The following is a 16,347-nucleotide window of genomic DNA, read 5'->3' as shown; positions in this document are numbered from 1 at the left end:
TGCCAGACAATCAGTTTCCCCAATCAGAGGATTTAAAAATAGCCGGTCGCTCTAAATGTTATCACCCACATTACCCTGCGCGAAATAAGGACACTAACCTTCTGGTGCAGGGTTTGAGAGAGGAGGAGCGTGTTGGCACGGGCATCTGTCGGTTCTTTGAATCCACCTCGTCACTTTTGGAGCGTGGAACCCCTTTTACTGTAATGAAATTTGCATGATCACGCTTTTGGGATAAAACCCAAGGGTTAAATCAACACTTGTACACTCACCTTCCTCCAAGTAACCAAAGGGAATAGAGTCGTCATCTGAATATAGAGGAAAAAGGTCAAGCTAATGCTGCTACATCACATTAAAAATTCATCCAGCAATGAAACACTTCTGCCAGGTGTATAGAAGCTCACAAACACCTTCCATTAGCACCAGTTTCACAAGCACAGTGTCAACAGAGAGCACTTAACAGGACGCTGTGAGCCAAAAACAGACACGGACATTGATCTCAGCTCTGAATAAATAATGCTCCAACTTGTAAGTCAATACTGGCGCTAAGAATTTTAAGAGAAAATATATGACTTATGAATAAATACTTAAGAGGAAAAAGATTGTCCTTGTCAGTTACGCGTGCAAAGACTGGAGTGTGAACTCATCATCAAATGCTGTAGAAAACTGTAAAGTCAAGCCTGTTCGATCTAGAGTTGAAGCGCAAATTCAGTTTAAAGAGAAAGTAAAGTTCATTCAAAAGGCAGCAGCAGCATCTAGTGGACACAAAGTTAAACTACAACTTAGTCAGCTCAGTGATTAATGTCAGTGTTATCGAAGTGAGAAAGCAAATCTCTCAGGTTACATATGTATTCCGGTTTTGTGTTACCATCCATACTTGAATAATGGTTTCATTCAAATACACCTACTGTATTATTTTAAATGGTTTAAATCTGTAAAGTGTTCAACAGCCAAATGCTTCGTAACTAATATTTTAAATGCACAAAACTTACTTCAGCCAGATGTTAGGCAGTTTAGAAGTTAGAACATGTAGAAGCAATGTACTACTTTATTATTATTACTACTGTGGATTAGTGAAGCTAATACGAGTGAAGCTACTCCCGTCATATACCTTTTGACTTCATCAGACTGTCATAGTTCTCAGGGAAAATGTAGGTAGGGCGGTAAGGGTTTTCCTCAATAGGTTCTGAACGATTGAGAGAACAGCATGACAAAAACAAAACTCCAATGTAGATTCACATGGAGCAAAAAACTGATCACAGATGAACTTTGTCTTACCAGGTAATCTGTGTATCTGTTTGAACATGGTCTTGTACCAGTCTTTGGACTTCTCAGTGTTCTGAAAGCAGATGAAAGTTATGATGGAACACGGCGATAAAGTTAGACGTACGTACAGAGTCAATGAGAGTTCATGAAACGGCAGTTTTGTTTTTGCTCACCCGAACAGGAACAATGGGCGCGTTGAGAGGACCGAGGATGGGGGAGTGCAGCGACAGTCGCAGTCTCTTCCCATCCATGTCCAGAACCGGACTGACCGACTCTCGCCCGGGATCTGGGCTTTTGTCCCTTTCTGGGGTGGAGTTTGCAGCAAAAAAAAAAAAGTGGAAAGGTGAAATGAAGAGAAGAAACTTCTTTTAAATCAACAAGACAATGAGCGTTTCTAAAGCAGTCATCACTAAACAAACTAGACTTCAGTGCCATAGCAGTTCAGGTAAGTATATAAAGGTTGAATTAAATCCGTGGTGTTAAACTTAATTACACAAGGGGGCCAAAATATTTGAACATTTGCCACATGTATGACGTAGGGCCGAAGGAAATGTATATTTTTCAAACCTTATGCAACATTATTTTAGCACTTTTAGAATTAATGTGAACATACAACAGTACAAGGAAAAAAACATTGAATATATTAAGCCTATTTTTCTTGATTTTCAGTGTAGCTGCAGCATGTGACACAACAGAAAAAGCCTCAACAAAACTGTTAAGTATTGTTTCCTAAAACTGCCAGCCCACACTATGAAGAGATAAAGCTAAAGAAAGTGGCCTTTTATTCTGGTAACACTGTCCTTCCACTTTGACTCTGAAACTACTTTTTGGAATAACTCATATGAACGCTCTGACTTGTGAAAATCAACAAGGTAAATCTTTTCATGTAATGCCAGAAATCCTAGACGTAGATGTGCTCTTAATGTTTCAGTCTTCATTTTTATGGACAAACTTAAAAAACAACAACAACATTTGTTTGTTGTTTATGTCGTTCAAAATTACGAGTCACTGAATTAACACCAACAATTTTTGAATCAGTATGTTAAGTAATAGTTTTAGTTTAGTTGTTTTTTTTAACTGAATTGTATTTTTTTTTATAGGAGAAGTTAAGGCAGATACAAGTGGTAGAACAATTTGCCAACTTGTTAATGCTTTTCACCAGTGGAAGATATTAACAGGTGCTTCTTAGTGTTTTAAATCTGTGATTAATTATGATACAACGCAGCCCATGATAGCATTTAACTTGATTATTTATTTTAATTAGTTGACAGCAGTGACAAAAGATCATACATTAAACCCTGAAGCATACCTTCCAAAATAGGAAAATGCTTCTGTTGTTCTGTGGTGGGAGACAGACAGAGGGACAGAGGAATGACGTGAAATCCCAGCCACAAAGAGAAAGACAGGAATAGTAGCAACTGAGAGTATTTCAACCATCTCATCTGCATACAGACCTCTGTTGTGTTGCAGCAGGACTATAGTTGGGTTAACTGTGCTGGTGCACGGGTAGATGGAGCTGTAGGAGTTGTGATGCTCAGAGCGATTCTCCTTCAAGCCCTCTGGTGTGTTGACCTGAGAGTAACACAACAGAAATGTCACGGCAGTAAAACATAAACAGACGTTCTTCTTCAGTCGAATCCAAACAAAGATCCTGTGTTTGATGGTGAGGGAGGAAGCGTACCTGGCACTGGGTGGTGTTTACAGGAGGTAAATCAGCGGAGAAGCTTCCACCCCCCTTAGCCAGCACGGCTTTTGAGCCGTCTCCATTAATCTGGCTTGTCCAGCCACCTAAAAAAAAAGTCCAGAACTTTCACAGTTTGGCCACAGAAGCCAGAGCTGCAGGATAAAAAGAGCTGCGTATACTAATTGCTTTGAAAATGCGTCTCAATCTGCAGATCGTTTTAGCTCTTTTCACGCCCAGAGATGTTAATATACACTCGGAGCAAAAAGGGGGAAAAACTCCCACAATCTTTGAACTTTGTCACATAAACAAAGCCGCCATTCAGTCAGCTGCACAGGCGGCTTGTTCCACTGGCCTTTATGTTCAGGCTCCACAACAATTAAAGCATCTCCCGAAAAGCCTTGGCTGCTGTCCAGTCGTGGTCAATGCAACAAACAAGGCCATAGTCATGGCCTCCTGCTCGTCGGTGCAGCGTGGGCCTGATGCAACAAAAGAGCTCTTTGACACACAAAGGAAAATATGAGGGATTGGCCTTTATCGCAGCTCGGAGTGTGCCCGGCAACGGAGGACCCTCCGCCAAACCCCTTCTCTTGCATAATAGCAACAACACTACAGACATAAATAATCAGGCAGATAGATTTTAATTGATCCCATGTTAAGTCACGTGACTCAAAGGTTGACCGATTTCTTACTTGGCATCGTGTTGGCATTTGGCTCCTCGCTGATGCAGTCCTCATCATCTATGTGGACCAGTGTGGCTCGCAGAGTCACCACTCCCTTGCCCTTGCACACTCTGCTGGGGTCCAAGTCTGAAATAATTCAAAACAAAACGTTTTCTATGGGTTTCTATCGAGGAAAAATGTGATTTTCTGGAACTCCTGTGTTGTTCTCAGTGTTATCTTGACCTTTAAAGTATATACTTTATTGAATATCGTCTTGATTGTTTAAGCGCTATATAAATAAAAATTACTTACTTACTTACTTACTTACTTACTTACAGTGGACTCAGTGCAACAGTGTCAAGTTCAAGTGTGGTTCTGTTGGCTAATGCTTCCGCCACAAAGGACGTAAGTGTGAGGCCACATTGTTGACCAAAGAGTTTTAAACACGTTGTTCTAATTTGTCTTTGTGTGTGTGAGCAGTCTGTTCGTTGTAAGGCACTGAAAGATTCATGACAAAATGAAAAGGATGTCACCTGCAGCAGGAATCAGGTCAGGGGAGCCTTTCATGTTTGACAGAGGCGTGATCTTGACCGCACAGCCGGAGCGAGGACCGGACCGACCTGTCGAAAATCAACCTTGTAAAGAAATGATAAAAGAAAAATGCTAGTCGTTTAAGAGTTGTACTTACTATTATTTTGGCTTGGTGCAGCACCGCCCTCTGCTGGAGAGCTCTAAACACACAGGAGAGAAAATGATCATTAAGTAATTTAACTTTTTTTCGAGGAACGTTAATATATAAGAAAATAATTTTATGTTACAAAAGCATAGGAACATTTGAATGTCTCTATCTGGAACCCTGGTGACAAAACAATAAACATGAACATCAAATTAAAAAAATAATGAGTTGTTTTAGATAAATCTGGAACAGAGGCAGCTGTTGAAATAGAAGTCAGTTTTAATATTTTTGCCTTACAATGAAACATTATTGTTCAAAGCAAATGGTTTCGAAGGAATGTTGTGTCAAATTAGAGTAGACAGTACCACACCAAAATTAGAAGTGGAGACTGAGGCAATAAAAAAAGTTATTAAGAGAAGAGGAAGGCAAAAAATGTTTTTTGTTGGACAGACTTCTTGACCAAAGAAGGAGCAGGAGTTTGAGAGGAGGACACCAAAGAAAAAAAATGACCATCAGGTCAATGACTTGATGTACTTTAATCACTAGGTCCCTGGCGTAACTTCTAGTTTTTGAAAGGAAGTATGAGTTTAAATAAAGTTAAATATTTCTAAGTTTTTAGGTTAACAACATACATTTATAGTGTCTGTTGACGCTCAACAAAGTTTCATGCGATCATCCTGAGAAGAATCTTTTTTAAATTATTTATAGATTGTAAAAAGAATTAAAAGTCATGCTGAATGTGTCGACAATTATCAGCCGAAAGCTCTTTTGAACTCAAGGTTATTTCCGTTGATGCGTTCCTGCTGACGCCACAATCTTCCCCGTTCACTACCTCTGCTCACCCGTTAATTCCCGGGAGATGTGAGATGTGGTCCCGCCACTTTAAGGACGAGTTTGGGGGAGCGTGAGAGAGAGCAAATGTGTGTTAAGCTGAGCTGCATCAGTGGAGCACGCACAGGCAACACCAAGGCCACCAGAGAAGCGACAGGGAAACACTTTCTCTTGGACCCCCTTACCTCGTTCATTATACTCAGTCGATTCAAGGGCCACCACCTTAAGAAACCCTCACACCCTCTGAACAGTCTGAGACGACCACAAAAAAAGCAAGTCACCGTTTCTTTCCAGCTGTATTGACGTTCTTAATTTCTTTAGTTTCTGTGGGAGTGCTTGTGTTTACACAAGAGTGTACGTTTTCTAAACTGAACTGCAAGCAGAGGACTAATGCTCTACAAATAGGCCTAAATGCATGATGGAAAAGCAGGATACGATCCAAACAACTATCAGGGGAAAACACAAAAAAACATTTCTAAATCCATAACTTTTCCTCTTTAATGATGTTCATTTGCTTCAGACACTCCCTCCATGTGTCGATGTCCAAAGCACATAAGAGACAACATCCTTCAAAGGACGCCTGTCCTCAGACGACCCCACACACTGAAAGTTTAATATAAAGTACAACGAGAAACGTGGGAGCATCGTAACCTTTCTGCTTCGGAAAGATGATGAGATGATACATGATGATTGGAACTCACACTGTTCCCTTCCCCGTGTAAACACACGGGAGGAGAAATCACCCCCTTGGCCTTTTTAGGAAGAGATGTCTGAGATGAGGCGGCACACTGAGAAACCTCATCCATCCACCCCATGTAAGAGCTGTGAAGCCGTCTTCAGTGGCTTTGCCAAGACAAACAAATATCTAGTTAGACTGAAATCCACCTGAACACTTCTCATCTGGCTGGTGGCCGTGGTTTTACCTAAAAGGGGATTGTGGTGGTGTAATCTCCACACAAACACGTGGAGTTGAAAGTTCAATCAGATGTTGAGCTGAACTTTTTGTTCAATCGCAGCATCTACACTATGAGGTGACTAAAGATTCAAATGACAACATGTTTCTACTAAACCTCTAACTTCAATTTTGCGATTCAAAAAAGAGTTTATAAATAAACAAAATGAATCTCCTTAAATAATAAAGCATTTAAATTATTAGATGCATCTCCCCTGCAAAGGGTAGATAAGGTAAAATAGCTCTGGCACTCGAAGATGGAAACTATGTTAAGACGTTTTCCGTACGTTGATTACACTCGATGAAACAAAGGCAGAGAGGCAACAACTTGTATAACCTGATTTTCCAATTTACCACTAGCATTTTTGGCAGGCTTAGGCTCAATCTCAGCGAGCTTCAAGCTTTGGCAACATGAGACATACAAGTTGACATTTGGTTGAAAAGGAGCTCAAAGATAAACACATAATGGTAATTTCAAGATTAAGCCTGAAAGAATTACACTAAACTACACTAAATATGCTTTTGTTGTACCTGCATTTTAGGGCATTTGCCTCCCCAAATTCAGCCTTGTTGAGCTGTGACTATCAATGTATAGAACAATAATGAATAAGGGCTTGTGCCTAAAATGGTTAAAGTTTTGTAAAATTAAATTGAGGACTATCAATATTTTTAACACATGCAGATAAGCTGCTTGTCGTTATGACGTTTATTCAGTTCTTCTTATTCACATTTCAGTTCAGTTTATTTTAAAAGGACAATTAAAAAGATGGCTGCACCAGATTAAGCACATCATATTTAATACGTCTAATCGACGTAGCCAGCTTAATATGTGAGGTACAGTCCGTTTCCTATGAAGTGACATCATTGTTATCTTGAAATAAGCCCATGTTTGCAAGTCAACATGAATTAGACTTAGACAGACTTAGACAAACGGAAATACTAAGTGGACTTTTTATTTAATTGTATACAGTGTGGTGGTGACTTTTGTTTGATTCAATTGATTGATTGATTGATGGACTTTATTAATCCCTGGATGGAGATTGGAGATTGTCGATTCGTTTTGACTTTTGTGGTTACATCTCTTTGTAGATACCATGTTTTTGTGTTGTCAATATACCATATTTCAAAACATTGTTGATCTCAGAAGAGTTTGTTATAATTCTGTTTTATGATAAGATCAGTCCGACGGCAACAACACACACAAAACACTTAATTGAATCTTAATGTCCATCAATTCAATATGAACGTCTATACCTCTGCACACAATGACAACGAGAGGACAACATCACGCCATCATCAATCTCCATCCTGGCAGAATGCGTCTGGGTGTGACCAGGATGCCTTTCCTACAACAACATTCTCCCGAAAGGCCGCCAGCATCCCAGAGACCCCCCCCCCCGCGGACCGCCGAGTTACCTACTTGATGATCAGCACAGCGAGTCCTGCGGGAGAAGAGCAGCCCAGAGTCGCTGTCCACCGACTGCACATGAAGTCCTCTGTGAGACCTGGCTAAGCCTCGAGAGTCTTGTCAGTGTGGAACCATCCCAGCTTTGACCTTGACCCTGGCTATGTTGGGGGTCTGTTTGTCTCTGACAACAGGCGTGTCCAGATGGGCTTGTCACCACATGCCACCTGGGAATGTGGCACCCTCTCAACAACTGTGCAGAACCCTGTATAAACCCCCCCTCCCTCCCTCTAGAAGCCCTTCTGTCCAGCCAGGAGATGGGACACAGACGGGATGGCTGGAATTCGCTACCGGATGACTCAACGGTCCATAAGAGTTTAATGCCTCATGACCGCTGCGTTCCTTCTGTTCCTTACACGTTAGTAGGTGCTGAAGTATCTGTTTGATAAGACTCCTCGGCAACATTCAGAGCCGTCGTCACGTTGCTTTTTTTGGCGCCTTTGATCAAGTTACCACCACGACATAATACAATTAGGTTAGCACGAAGCCACACACGTGAAGCTAAAAATGATTTAGAACATCCAAGTTTCTCTTCGAAAGATTCCAGTGTTTATCTATTCTAATATTGCTTATTTACCGTAGATTGTCATGGTCTCACAGCTCATTCCTTCAAGAAGTGATTCTGAACTTTCTGTTTGTGAGAAAGTCTCGGTTGTCTCCACGATTGACTGCTAACCCGACCTCCGCTTTTGACCCAATTAGATTGGAATTCGTTCCAGTCCGTGGACATCCTAGCTTGTTTAAGTAAGTGATAGACAACTATAAGAACCAACCAGCTGCTTGCCCTTTCTCACAACCTCTATCCCTGTTGCTTTACAGCTGTAAATTTCTTCTCCATCTGTACTCGAAAAGCACTAAAATAGTGCAAGCAACCACTTACCAATATTTCCAAGATTCAAGAATTATGTTGACTCCGGGAAAAGCTAAGTTTGAGAAAATCTTAAACTAAAGACAAACAGGTTGTTTGGTGAAATTTATTAACTGCTTATTTAAATTAAAGCTCTAACGATTGTTCAACTTAAACAAAACGTATTGCTTCTTTATACTTTAATTGATAAATATGAACCTATCTTAGCACACAGGCAGCATTGATTTGAAGCTCTACGCCACCAAGTGAATAAGAATACTTCCAAAACCTTCTTCGATATAGTCAGTAACAACAGAACATCCATCCGTGTTCGGTCCTATATCAACATTCCCTGAAAGTTTGTTTTTTTGTTAACTATGGAAAAAGGCATTGTTCTTTATGAGGATGTCCAAATAGAAAAAATAATGTCGAAACAGAACACACAACAGTAGAAATGGATCTCTAGGCCAAATGTGGGTTTCAGTCCGAATATGCATTTGACAAAATGACAATTTTTGGCATATTTTTTGTTGCGACAACTTTTCAACATGAAGTTCTTTCAGGATTACAGTCTCATAACAGAACGGCTTCATTTCTTTTGAGCCTTACATTTAAAGGGTTGGCCAGGGGGGGTTAGTAGGTTAGGTTAGGTAGAACTTTATTGATCCCTCAGGAGGTCTCATAAAAATAAATAAAATTAAGTAAGAACAAAAATAAAGACAAATAAAGAGAAAGAACAAGATGACTAAAGATAAAGAAATAAAGAACATAGATCAAAGAAAAATAACAAAGACAAAGGATACAAAGATTAACAAAGATTTAGAATTGGAATACAAATGTTTTGCGGACCTACCTAATTATATTATATATACTGTATATAAAAAAAAGGTACCTAAGGCGTCCTAGAAATGACAAGCTTCTGACGCACTAAACAGATCAATAATATTTTGGGGTCTCAAAATTAAAAGCTTAAAACACAATCAAACACTGTCACTGGAACCATTAAAAATGAGCGTAAACACATTCAAACAAGCAAATTGTCATAATCATAACAGCATTAACTTTCAACATGAAACCGTTTTAATTTATACTTAGGTGTACAACGTCCGGAGAGAGGTTACGTAATATTTGACTTTGCTTTGCCAACAGAAGGCACAGGAGAGAGAAACTATCCAGCGCAGCATGAAGATCCCGCCAACAGCTCCAAACAAGGCTTGAAAGGGCTGCTCCAGAGCAAGAGCTTATCCTCCTAATTGAGGAGAACCCCACCTTCCCCTACCCCCCTCCCCATCACTCTTCCATAAACACTGTCCATGCTGGACGGCAGCCTGGGATTCTACACATTCCTCCGCCGAGCTATTTGAAGTTCATTTCAAACAACTGGGGCATAAAAGGAAATGTATGTAACTAAAAGATGGCAGCCTTTATGTAGGCCCTGGAAAGGAGATTACGCCGGAGTCTGTCATGGACTCAGTTTATGACGAGAATGACTTTAAACCCAGTGTAATAAAGTAGGAAATGTAAAAACTAAATATATTAATTCAATTAATTTATATTATTCTGCATGTCAAGCTGAAGGGTCTTGAGCAATTATAAGTTATGAGTAATTATAGGACTTAATCAAGAAAGAAAATTGAACAGATTTGTCTTCGTCTCCCCCTAGAGCTAAAACGGTGGAACTACAAGCGCAGTTGCCATATACCTACATGTGTATTTGTTGACTAGATGTAATAAATACTCTTGTTGGCTCGGTTTCTCCCTGAATTTTCTTGCTGGTAACTTCAAAAGGAACTTAATATGAAGTTCCCAGTTAACCTGGTAGTGTCTGTGTAGATAGATCTGTCATTTGGGACACTTAGATAGAACATAAGGAGTCAAGTGGGCTATTATACACACTTAAATTAGAACTTGCAATCTGCTTGCTAGCCAGTTAAAAGCTGCAAAAACAAGAGGTCACAAGTTGACCTTTCCCAGAATGATAGCCCCAAAAGTAACCTTTGGTATTGCAGCCTAAAGGTCAGGGGTGTCAAACTTAATCGCAGAAGAGAAAAACATTTGAGTCACAAGCTACATACTACTAATCAATGAGAGATCTATAAATGGACCTCTTTACACTGGACGTGTAAACAGAATGTAACAACAGTTTTAATTCTGGAATGGTAAGCACTTAATGTGCTTTATATTATCAATTTTTTTTTTTATCTCAAGCAGGCCACATAAAACTACTAGTGGGACAGATTTAGCCCCGGCCATTGAGGTTGACACGTGTTAAAGTCGCCAGTGTGTCCACACGGCGATGGAAGGTTATCTCGGGGCAGCGTTCGTTTGGTTGGCACCAGTTAAGATCTTGACCTGTGAGCACCCACCATGGAGTGCTTGAGACATTTTTACAGGCTGTTTATTACAGAGCCTGCTAGGATTTTAGAGCTAGCGTTATAAGAATGTACTGGTTGACATTTTTTACCCCGGGGTGATACATCCACAGACCGAGCGCTGCAGGCCACCGTCCAAGAGTGAGAAAGCTTGGAGCACAACCCTAGGGATAAACACAGAATCCTCAAGTGCTGCAGCTTTGCCATGTTTCTCATGGGAGTTTTCCTCTTTTTGTCAGTGAAAAGTTCAATGTACAGAGATACTTTTGCAAACATGGGCTCATTTCAGGATAACAATGATGTCACGTTAGAGAAAACAGACTCAGTGTTCAGATGTATTAAATAAGAACGACAAGAACTAAATAAACGTAATAAAGAAAAGCAGCTTTATCTGCATGTGTTCAAAATAATGATTCTCATGGAAAATTTGATTTAAATTTACAAAACTGAAATCATTTTAGGCATTTAGGCATAAGCATTTATATGTTCTATACATTGATATCATATTATGGATCTGGTGTTAAAAAAGAGTCAATAAATCGTATGAAAATGTGTTGGAACTTGTGATGTAAATAACTTAAAATTTAAGCCTGATTGGGGTTATGTGTTTAATATATATTATAATTAAAAATAAATTATCAAGAAGAAATTATACTTTTATTTTTAAAGAAAGTGTCAAGGACCAAAAAAACAATTTAATTAAAATGTATGATGATTGTCTTGAAGATATATATATATATATATATATATATATATATATATACTGTATATATATATATTAGGCAATCATTCTATGTGAGACCGGACCTGGAGAAAATGGTTCATGTTTTTTATAAAAAAGTGAGAGATTTATCGTCGTAATGACACTGAAACATAGGTTCAGTAACTCACAAACACCTCAATTAATGAACTTTAAATACATTTTCACTCATTTTGAGGAATTTTCTAGAAAAATTAACTACACGCAAAGGACGCCGATTTTGTTGACAAGCACCCAGACATACACTTAGTTTGAAACCGTGGCACAGAACCAGAAACAATTTCAACAATTTCCCAAAGGAGACCTCCAGAGGGATCAATAAAGTTTTATCTATCAATCTAGAACAAACACAAAGAGAACATACAGTCTCTACTAACAGAACAACATGGCCAAACTCTTGACTTCCTGCAGGTGAACGATGAAGGATTGAGGTACACATTCCCAGACAGTAGCACACGATACATTCCATTTAAGGTAATATATTCGGATGAAAGAAAAAGGTCTGTCATGATTAAGTGCCATCACTAGATAACAAGCTCAGCTGTGCACACTTCATTCCTGCTGCCTCACGTCAGCGAGCACAGTTCACCTCCATCTTTTTCTGCCACGACAAAAAGTGTTTCTTCATCTCCAGCTGAAGTGGAAGGTCTGAGTATGTGTCCCTATATAACTCCGAGAGCACCTTCTGTGACGGCACCACTTGATAATTGAGTCGCAGGATGTGGCGACTAAACATGAACATAAACAGCGATGTGATAATCCCACCAGTGCCGGCGAGGTGAGGCGAGCGTGCCCGCCCGACTCCGGCGGGTCCCTTACCATCTAGCCTATTTGAGGAATGCGAAGCCGGTCGTACCGTAAACACACAACGGGGGTGCTCTGTCAGCAGCCGCCTGCCGTCACCAGGTGCCACAGATTATAACTGTTTACTGCTTTTAAAGTGATTAATGAAGTCAGCATCAATACATAGCTCTCGCTGAATGACGACCACGGTCACCAGATTAACCTTCTCGAAATATCTTCCGGCAACTGCGAGGATGCAAAGCTACAGAGAGGCGAGGGGGGGGGGGGGGGTGCGTGGGCGGCTCTTTAAATCCATCAGCAGGGAATGAATAGTCTTGTTTACATGCGACATCATGATCAGGTGGGTTTCCTCTGTGTTGCGGAACACCTTGAAAAACACTCCAGCGGGCACTTCAGACGATTGCCACGGATGGAGGCCAGTGGGGGGGTGTGTGCGTGTAGCAGGAGGTTACTAGGCAACCTGTTGTAACACTAACACGGAGTGAAAACAGAAACCTGGAGTCCTGACTGAAACATCCGGTCTGATCCGTGGTCATTGTTGTTTAAAATGCAGGCTGATGGTTTGTGACAATCACGAGACATCTTCATGTCAGCTGAAATATCTGCTCATGAGAAATAAATGAAGAACAATTTAAAGCGGCCAATTATTTTTGGTATATTTATATTATACCAAAAGTAAATCGTCAGCCCGTAGATACTGATTATTATTCAATTTGTGATGCAACAATTGGGTCATAATTAGAAATGCGCTAAATCTAGGACTCTAGTAAGATGAGGCTCATAAAATATTTAGAGAGACAGACCCCGGTTTGACATCACAGATTGTCCTCTAGGTGGGATTCTCCATTAGAAATCTCTGTAAAGTGCTTTTATAGCAAACTAATAAAGGCACAGTGGCATCAAATACTTTTTTCGAAGTTCTGGGTTTTAGCAATTCTATTCTATTTTATTTCAAGTGTTGAATCATAACAAAGTCATCTCAAAAACCCCAGTTTAAATAACGTGATACAAGAGAAAAGTAAAACCCAGGGAATCCCAATGAGAGACAGTATCGAGGAAAAACTACTTATAAACCGGCAAAAACCTTGAGCAGAACCAGTATCACCCCCAAGCTGTTATTCACACGAAAGTCGATTTATTTTAGTGCTTAAATCTTTTAATCAGAATTCAACATATTCTGGTTTTTTTTAATCTGAAGCCTTAAAATGAAACAATGACATCTTCAAAGTCTCTCTTCACCCAGAGTGATATATTTTTTAATAAAAACACTCCTGCCTCTGCTGCTATGGAGTCATGGATTGTAATCATTTTGCTTATTTCCCAAATGCTTTTTTTTTTTTTCACAGAAAGAGGGAAACTTACAACAACAAGATACCGCCTCAGCAGGTTATTTTAAGATGAGGTCACGCTGTTACAATAAGCTACATGCAAACATCTTCAATGACAAGTTTTATCCTACTGTTTCCTGACCGGCAGCCGAGTAAATACTCCAAACCTGAAAAGCTTGCTCGCACTTCAAAAGGAAATAAGCTGTACATTGTGTCGCTGGACTTTAGAGGAATGGTCGCGGCTGGTTAATCGTCACGGTCTTCTCTAACTTGGCAAATATTGTTATCACTGCAGAGTTAAACGTATAGCTTGTGCGGGCAGACAAATGATTGGTGGTTTTTACAAACCCGGTGTTGAGAATGTTTGATTAATTATTTGTGTTGTGGGTTAATATTTGATCAAGTTGTTCAGCCTCATGTTACACAGTAAATGAGAAGAAAAATGAGGAGAATAGAGGTTTTCTGGTCCAGAATTTGCAAATTAAATAATAGAATAAAAACTTCTAATTACATCAAGTTTGCATGAGAGAAACATGTAACTTCTAAGTAAGTAAGTAAGTAATTTGTATTTATAGAGCGTTTTTCCAGACAAGGGTCACAAAGCGCTTAAATAATCAAAACAATACTCAAGAAAATATATACTTAAAAGGTCAAGATAACACCGAGACCAACACAGGAGTTCCAGAAAATCAACGAAAAGCCTGCACGAATTAAAATGTCTTAAGATTGAATTAATGATAATCACTTCTACAGGTCCTTGCCAATATTCTACCAGCTTGGAATTCAAATGACGCGACGACATGCACGCATCGCGCTTGTGTCGTAGCAGTTGTTTGGCGTCACACGATCGCTCCGGGGCCGATCTCGTCCTGCAAGTAAGTAAGTGTGCGAGGTTTGACATGACAAGTCCCCTTTGTCAATAGTTACACAACGCCAGGTAGTACAGCTGCTACTAAGAAAAAAAAGGCACGGGTGACAAGTAAAACAAATTAAATAAATGTTACACCACCATTGGCTCATTAAATCGGTAATATTGGATTATATTTCGCAGCCAAACTCTTGACATGCCGCATAAAATGCATTCCATTAGGTGATGATGTCACGTAGGCATGTGGAGTCCCCTTCACTTGAGACCATCAATGACTTCAGCATGGATGTGCCTGCTCAAGTATTTAATCACAAATGTATTAAATATATAAATAGCACACTTTCTCCCTCTTATTTTGCTCTCAGACGTGCTCTACAGTGCATGGGTCTATTTTGCTGCAGTAACTGTCCCGGAGCAGCTGCTTATAGCAGCACAGAAAACAAATGCTGACACAGACACACTTTTATCAAAAAAAATGTGAATAATTCACATCCAAGTGAGAACATGAGAGAAAACGCGAGAGGTTGATAATAAATGAAATGTACATGTAATGGGTCTTGAGTACCTGTGTGTGATGGTAATCCAGTGTAGTGATCTGCTGCTGCGGTACTTCCTCACTGAGAGATCCAGCTTCGTTCTGTCCACCACTGCTGGCCTGTCAACGCCAAACACACACACACACACACAGTCACTCACTCACACACACGCCAGCCTCAGCTGCGTCAACACCGCAACGCTGTCAACCCGGTGGAGTGTGTGGTGGGGGGCTGGACCGGGGGACCTTTCACAATAAAAGCACGAGCAACAATCACGTGGAAGGTTTTAACTTAAAACACATTAACATATAACGCTAATGGTGAGACACGTGTTTGTCAAAATTCGGGGCAGGTTTCACGTACTCTTAAAACAACATTAGTTTGAATTATTTACTCGAAACAAACATTTGTTTAAAACGTGACGCTTAACAAAACTGCAGGCAATCAATTTTACATTTTTTTTAATTCATTTTGAACTAGCTATAAAACAAGCTAGGCTACAGACGTTAGCATTAGCATAATTGTAGCATCATTTAAAAAAACATACGAGGCTAATCGATAACTGCATAAAATGTGAACACTTTTCTACTTATTACTTACTTGAAGTAGTTGTATTTCACCAGAAAAAAACGATGGTGTTATTGTGAAGCATTTTTTCTTTCAATAATGCCAGAGAACGTGTGAGTTAGCTGTAGCTTATTTCCAGATACTAACCTAGCAAAGATACATCCACGAATAAGACGTTTAAGCGCCAAAACTGTTTGAAAGAAACCAACAGTACTTTGATGTACTTTTGTCTTTATGACGTCACAGGATACGTCGAGGGGTTAATGCGAGAAAAAGATGTGACGGTTAATTCTATTTTATTTTTATTTTTTAATATAAAGAGATTCATTTTAACTGCAGCAAAGTTAAACCAAGTATACAGCAGCAACATTTATTTATCATTATTATTATTTATTTTTTATTTATTTGCACTTATATTACTCTACTTTTTAGTAAACGAGTGGATACTGTATTATTATATTCATCTTGAATGAACGCGTGATATTTAAAAAAATCTAAAATATGATTTACTGCCTTTATTTTTGCACGTTTCCTCGATATCTTTACATTTAAATACCTTTATTTTTCTAATATTTGTTTGTGTAGCACTGTGATCTCTCGCCTTCCTACAGTCTTGACAAACTACATATAGAAGTTTCTGGGTACAAGGTCACCATCTAGTGGCCACAGATTTAAAGAAAAATAATTATATATTCTTGTTTTAATAAAAAAAAGTATACAATTAAAATCCGATGA

General features: G+C 39.4%; 1 protein-coding gene across 6 annotated transcripts in view; it reads right to left on the bottom strand.

Moving 5' to 3' along the window:
* Positions 1 to 15,786, bottom strand: part of sorbs1 (sorbin and SH3 domain containing 1) — a 39,416-nt gene extending 23,630 nt beyond the window's left edge. For 2 of the 6 annotated variants that reach the window (XM_087802908.1, XM_087802906.1), the window contains exons 1-13: positions 15,646 to 15,784; positions 15,075 to 15,164; positions 4,295 to 4,337; positions 4,140 to 4,226; positions 3,637 to 3,753; positions 2,945 to 3,051; positions 2,718 to 2,835; positions 2,573 to 2,602; positions 1,437 to 1,567; positions 1,276 to 1,336; positions 1,109 to 1,183; positions 270 to 305; positions 99 to 198 (exon numbers count right to left, since the gene is read on the bottom strand). In XM_087802908.1, the coding sequence (XP_087659034.1) occupies positions 99 to 198; positions 270 to 305; positions 1,109 to 1,183; positions 1,276 to 1,336; positions 1,437 to 1,567; positions 2,573 to 2,602; positions 2,718 to 2,835; positions 2,945 to 3,051; positions 3,637 to 3,753; positions 4,140 to 4,173 (809 nt within the window). In that variant the 5' untranslated portion in view covers positions 4,174 to 4,226; positions 4,295 to 4,337; positions 15,075 to 15,164; positions 15,646 to 15,784. Of the gene's footprint in view, positions 1 to 98; positions 199 to 269; positions 306 to 1,108; positions 1,184 to 1,275; positions 1,337 to 1,436; positions 1,568 to 2,572; positions 2,603 to 2,717; positions 2,836 to 2,944; positions 3,052 to 3,636; positions 3,754 to 4,139; positions 4,227 to 4,294; positions 4,338 to 7,485; positions 7,527 to 15,074; positions 15,165 to 15,645 lie in introns of those variants that run through there. The other 4 variants (XM_087802903.1, XM_087802905.1, XM_087802904.1 and 1 more) reach the window with 4 other exon arrangements.
* Positions 15,787 to 16,347: the final 561 nt, after the last annotated feature.

The sequence above is a fragment of the Callionymus lyra genome, chromosome 11, assembly GCF_982586985.1.
Source record: "Callionymus lyra chromosome 11, fCalLyr1.hap1.1, whole genome shotgun sequence".
NCBI classification, from domain to species: domain Eukaryota; kingdom Metazoa; phylum Chordata; class Actinopteri; order Syngnathiformes; family Callionymidae; genus Callionymus; species Callionymus lyra.
Note: the sequence above shows the minus strand (reverse complement) of the source record. Positions and strands in the feature narration are given on the sequence as shown.